Source organism: Vombatus ursinus, unplaced genomic scaffold, assembly GCF_900497805.2.
Source record: "Vombatus ursinus unplaced genomic scaffold, bare-nosed wombat genome assembly UNPS02010822.1, whole genome shotgun sequence".
NCBI lineage: Eukaryota > Metazoa > Chordata > Mammalia > Diprotodontia > Vombatidae > Vombatus > Vombatus ursinus.
In genome coordinates this window covers 4,104,225-4,110,224 of record NW_020950600.1, presented here as the reverse complement: position 1 = coordinate 4,110,224, position 6,000 = coordinate 4,104,225, and the positions used below count along the sequence as shown (strand labels likewise).

The 6,000-nt window shown below is 52.6% G+C and overlaps 1 protein-coding gene across 6 annotated transcripts in view; it reads left to right on the top strand.

Annotated features, from left to right (window-relative positions):
- Positions 1–4,744: 4,744 nt before the first annotated feature.
- ACAP3 (ArfGAP with coiled-coil, ankyrin repeat and PH domains 3) overlaps positions 4,745–6,000 on the top strand; it is a 67,460-nt gene continuing 66,204 nt past the window's right edge. For all 6 annotated transcript variants that reach the window (XM_027855430.1, XM_027855432.1, XM_027855429.1 and 3 more), the window contains exon 1: positions 4,745–4,860. In XM_027855430.1, the coding sequence (XP_027711231.1) occupies positions 4,814–4,860 (47 nt within the window). In that variant the 5' untranslated portion in view covers positions 4,745–4,813. The remainder of the gene's footprint in view (positions 4,861–6,000) is intronic.

The window sequence follows — 6,000 nt, the reverse complement described above, 5'->3', positions numbered from 1 at the left end:
CTCTCTCTCTCCGCCCCCCATCTCTCCTTTTCCTCTTTCCTCCCCTCCCCTCTCCAAACACCCCTATTTCCTTTAAGGTTCCTCCATTGATTCAAGGCACTTCCCTGTCCTGCTTGCCTTCCCCTGAATGGACACTGCAGTGTGTCTCGGAGAACTGTGACCAGGGCAAAGGCACTATACTGTCCCACAGACTGAGCTCTCCCTAGCTTGCTCTGTGGGGGGAGGGGCAGGGGGGGCTGCCACATCCCACTGTTGATTCCTGTGGAGCACAAAGATCCAGTGGCACCACGAGGCAGTGTGGTTTTGTGACAACAGCACCGAACATGGAGTCAAAAGGAAGTGGGTTCAACTCCAGACTCAGAAATTTACTAGTTGTGTGATTCTGGGCAAGTCACAACTTCTCTGTTTCTTAGTTTTCTCATCCGTAAAATGGGGGAGGGGAATTGGGCTCTCTAAGGTCCCTCTAGACAAGCCTCCCATCCTGGACCTCCACGACTTTGATTCCATTGTTCCCTTTCCCTGCAGAACTTCTACTGATTAGCCTCAGTGGGCCTCAGTTACTTTGCCAGCAAAATGGTTGGGGGGTTGGGTTGAGCAGGGGTTGGATTCGATGATTTCTGAGGGCTGCTTAGGTGGGGTCAGGTCTGATGTCAGGAAGACTCATCTTGCTGAGTTCAAATCTGGCCTCAGACTCTTAGCAGCAATGTGACCCTGGGCAAGTCATTTCACTCTGCCTCAGTTTCCTCATTTGTCAAATAAGCTGGAGAAGGAAATGGCAAACCGCTCCAGTTATCTTTGACAAGAAAACCCCAAATGGGGTCAGACAGAGTGGTTCCCAACTGAACAGAGAGGTCCCTTTCAGTTTTAAATCTATGATCCTTCAAAGCTCCCCAGGCTTCCTTACTGAACCTCCACCCTGCCCATTGCCCCCAGAAGCCTTCCCTGAGCCCCTCCCCCTTTGGGAAGGATATTCCTTTGGCCCCTGCAGAACACTTGGTTTTGCACCTCTCTCATATGCTTATTTATCAGTGTATTTAACCAGACCTGCAATTTCATAGGACATGCCAGGGGAGGAACTCTGGTTCCTCTGCTAAGGGTTCTACTATTCATATAGTCTTGGAGAGCTAACTGCCTGGGGCCCTGAGAGATGCCCCTCTCTGAGGTGATTGCCTCTAAACTTTGGTTATTGTAGCTAGATGGATGTTTTTGAAGTGCATAGAGTGCCTACCAGGCACAACCCTACCAGGTTGGAGTCATGGGTTCCTTAGTGGCTGTGTGACCCTAGGCAAGTCATTTCCCCTCTGTTTGCCTCAGTTTGCCTCCCAGGTAGGTGGAGGACCAAACAAGAAAACATCTGTAATAAGTGCTATATAGATACTATTATTATTATCCCTCTATGAGGGCAGCATCTCCCCTAGAGATCAGCACAGTGCCCCCCCCACACACACAGAAGGTGGGTAATGAATGTTGACTGAATGGGAAATAAAGGCTTACATTTCTATACTGCTTTAAGGCTTGCAAAGCACTGGACATTCAGTAGAGCCTTACCAAACCCTGTGAAGTAGGTGCTATTATCACCCCCATTTTCCAGGTGAGAAAACAGAGGCTCAGAGGACCAAAGTGGTTTGTCCAGAGTCATATGGCTAGGAAGTTTCTGAGGTGGAAGCTGAACCCAGGGCTTCCCAATGCCAACTCCGGTGTTCTATCCACTACACCATGCTGCCTTTATCAGAGCCCTGAATTAACCTCAGCCCCAAATCCCACTCCTTTCACCCCCTGAATTCTATTTAATTCAACATTCATTGTGCAAACTGTGTGGAGCATTGTACTCAGAGGCCAGGCACTGTCTTCTATGTATATTTATCCCCAGGGCTCAGCACAGTGCTGGGCACATAGTAAGAGCCTAATAAAATGCTTTTCCATTCATTCATTCATAGCTGGGATACCAGCATGGGGCCCTGCACATACTAAGTGTTAATAGACATTCACTGAATTGAAGTGAATCATACAGATCATTCATTGGGAGCTGGAAAGGCCCTTAGAAGTCAACAATCCAACTCTCTAATTTATGGATAAGGGAGCTGGAACCCAGAGAGGGGAAGTAGTTTGCCTGGGGTTACACAGGTGTTAAGTATTGGAAGTGGGATTCGAACTCAGGTCTTCCTGACTTCAACTCCAGTGCCCTAGCCAGTAGACCAGTCCCCACCTCGGAGAAGCTTACTTCTTTCTAGGGTGCCATACTAAGATAGGAGTCCTCGAACACGGAATCCTATGAGTAGCTAGGTGGTGCAGTGGAGAGAGTACTGGGCTTGGAATCAGGAAGACTTATCTTCATGAGTTCAAATCCAGCCTCAGATACTTTCTAGCTGTGTGACAAGTCACTTTACCCTGTGTGCCTCAGTTTCCTCAACTGTCAAATGAGTCTTCTCTTACTCCCTTAGATAAATAGATCACAGGAAGTCATCCAGGGCACAGAGTCGTGAAGTCACTCTCCTGGGGTCACACAGCTGAGGAGTAAAAGTGGCAGGATTTGAGTTTTTGTCTTCCTGACTTCAAGGCCAGCCTTCTGTCCACCACATCTTCATGGTCTCTCTGAGGCCAAATGGGGCTAGGGACAGAGTGAGGCCGAGCACGAGAAATTTGACACAGAGAAGAGTGCTTTCTGTTGGAAGGGTCCTGGCAGGCTCCTTGGAGAAAATGGGGCATGATCTAGGCTTTGAAGGAGGAAAAGGATGTTAAGGCAGAGATGAGAGAGAGATGCCATTCCAGGCATGGGGCTCATTTGAATTCTGGGAGGGGCAATAGGCAGGGGCAGAGCAAGAAGGATCTGGTTGTTCTGGGGAGTATGTGATGGGGGGAAGGAGGGATGGGAAATGGGGCTGGGAAGGTAGGTTTGAGGCAAACTGTGTGGGGAGTGAGGGGCCTTCAGTGCCAACGCAAAGAGCTTTTTTTTTTTTTTTTTTTTTTTTTTGCTTTTTAGTGAGGCGATCAGGGTTAAGTGACTTGCCCAGGGTCGCACAGCTAATAAGTGTTAAGTGTCTGAGGCTGGATTTAAACTCAAGTCTTCTTGACTCCAAGGGCAGAGCTCTATTCACTGCGACATCTAGCTGCCCCTCAAAGAGCTTATTTTTATCCTTAGGAAGGATTGTGAGAAGGGCAATTACATGATTAGATAGACCCTGACTTAGAGCTGGAAAGAGCGTCTGGGGGTCATCAAATCAAAGCCCCTGCTTTTACAGAGGAAGAAACTGAGTCCCAGGGAAGTCAAATGTGATCAAGGTCATGGGGGTGGAGGCAATGGGAGAGTGTTCAAGATCATAGGAAAATGAATTTAGAGCTGAAAGGTCAGAATTAAACTCCTTCATTTTACAGAAGGGGAAACTGAGGCTCAGAGAGGTTAAGTGACTTGCCTAGGGTAAGCTAGCAATATCATAGACTGGATTTGAACTTGGGTCTTCCTGATTCTAGGCCCTGAACTTTATCCACCCACTATAACACTCTTCCCTCCTGGTGTGGATGCCTCTGAGATTTCTGTCCAGTTTCTGGGAGAGTCATCAATTGAAACAGGTGAGTTGAGAGGGGGTGCAGAGGGTTTTTTTGGGGGGGAAGGCATTCCTTTCTGTACATGTGGAGTTCTAGGTGTCTAAGGTGCCCTCAGACAGAGATGTTTGACAGGCAATGGGAGGTACTGTGTAAGAGTGGGATACCTCGGAAAAAGCCCAGGCTCTAGGGGAAAAGATCTGGATTCAAAACCTGCCTCTGAGCTTTACCATCCATGTGACCTGGGGTAAGTCCCCTAACCTTTCTGGGCCTCAGTTTCCTCATCTGTAAAATGAGAGGGTTGGGTCAAATGGCTTTAAAGGTCGCTTCCAATTTTAAATCTATGATCCTATGACCGACCAGTGCGCACCACAGTGCCTGGAATATAGTAGGCATTTAATAAATGCTAATTGACTGACTAGGTGACCTTCCAATTCGAGGTCTAAGGATCTCTCCCTCTGGCACTAGGGATGATTGTGGAGGCTGGAGATCAATTAGTCATTTCTTATGAATAGAGACAGGTGCTAAACCTCGCAGGAACCGCGGCCCCACCCAGAGGTTACCTAGTCCATCTAGGTTCGAAGGGTTGGAGATTTCAGAGGCATCTTCACAGTTGAAGGAAGCCGGGGAACGTTAAGGCAGTGAGCAGGGGTCACCTCGCTGAGGCCATAACCTTGGGGATCCTTTTTCGTTAAAGGGGCAGAGGCAGCGGGGTGCATCAAAGTGAGGGGTCAGAGAAAGAGCCGCGTGTGGGCCCTGACTCTATTTACTGACTGGTTGACCTTAGCCTAGCCACGTCACCCCTAGGGACTTCAGTTTCCTCCTCAGTAAAAGGCGAGAGTCTCCCTAAAGGACCCTCACGGGTTCCCTCTCAGCTCTGTATGGAAGATCTGGGGGGTGCCGCCTCCGAGAGGGGGAGGAGTCAGAGGCGCCCGACAAAGGCCAGGCAGATGTAAATGACACGCCGGTGCCTGGGGAGGGGCTTACGGGTAAAGGGGGCGCGGCGGCGGCGGCGGCGGCGGCGGCGGCGACAGGACTTTGGCGACGCTCCCTGCGCGGTGACAGGCCCGGCTGGGCGGGCCGGGGCGGACCGGGGCGGGCCGGAGCGGGCGCTGCAGCGGCCTCGTTCCCCAGCCCGAACGGGCTGGCTGGCTAGCGAGTGGAGCCGACGGGAGCAGGCGGAGCGCAGCGCAGCCCGGCCAGGGCGGGCTGGGGTGGCCATGGCACGGGCGCTTCCCCTCTGAGAGCCCGGGCCGCGGGCGGAGCCGCAGAAATGACGGTGGAGTTCGAGGAGTGCATTAAGGACTCGCCCCGATTCAGGTGAGACGCCTCGGACCCGGGGCCGGCCGCGATCGGGGAGCCCTGGGACATCGGGACTCCGCGCGCCCCTGGAGACGGAGCGAGGCAGGGACCGGGAGACACGGCCAGAGACCGAGGGAGACGGGGGCAAAGGCAGGGACCGAGACACACCCAGAGACAGAAAGGCAGAAGGGACACCCACCCAGAGAGAGACAGGTCCAGAGAAGATGAAGGCAGGAACCCAAACCCAGAAACAAGAGATACACACGCCGGGAGAGAGAACCAGAGGCGCAAAGACCTAGAGAGAGAGAGAGACACGCCCAGAGAGAGAGAGAGAAAGAGAGAGAGAAACTGCCTCGCCTCCCAAGCAGAGACAGAGGAGACAGAGACATAAAGAGAGACAAGAGACCCACACGCCCGGAGATGGAGGCAGATGGAGGCAGACCCGCAGACACACACACACACACACACACACACACACACACACACACACACACACAAAGGCGCACACTGCCTGGAGCTCCCACGACTAGTCCCCCTCCCCTTCCTGTCCAGGTTCCACGTGGGGCGTGTCACTGACAGACTCTGGAGCCTTTGGCCCCCGTCTTCCTGACCGCCCCCCTCCCCCCAGGGGCCGCAGCTCCTTCCTGGCTCTTCTGGCCCCAGCGTGGTTTGGGTTTCCTCTGAGCTCTCTGGAGGGGCAAGGGGCTACGTTGCAGGGCATGCCTTGGGGGGCACCCCAGGCCCCAAAGATAGACATAGGTTTGAGGGCCTGGGTCTGTTCCTCCGGAAGATGCCCCCATGACAGAACCCCCTATCTTTGCTGGAAGAGAAGGAAAGCAGGAGAGAAGAGGGAGGGTCTTTATGTGAGCAGGAGGCTTTATACTGTGACAGCCCATCCCCTCCCCCACCTCCTGCATCCAGGGTCTCAGTCCCTTTGGAAGGTCGGTTGGAAAGGCCAGTAGGGTGGCAGAGAAGGGGCTTCTATTTCAGTTTCAGGCTCCCCTAATAGACTCCCCCTGCTCAATCCCTCCAGCCCCAGTCCCACAGCCCTTCCCAAGGGAACAAAGGGACCTTTCCAGATAACAATTATCCCAGAGAGAAAGGGACAGAAGGTTTGAGGTCCCCTGTTCACTGGGCTCTGGCTGCCTCCCTGTACGT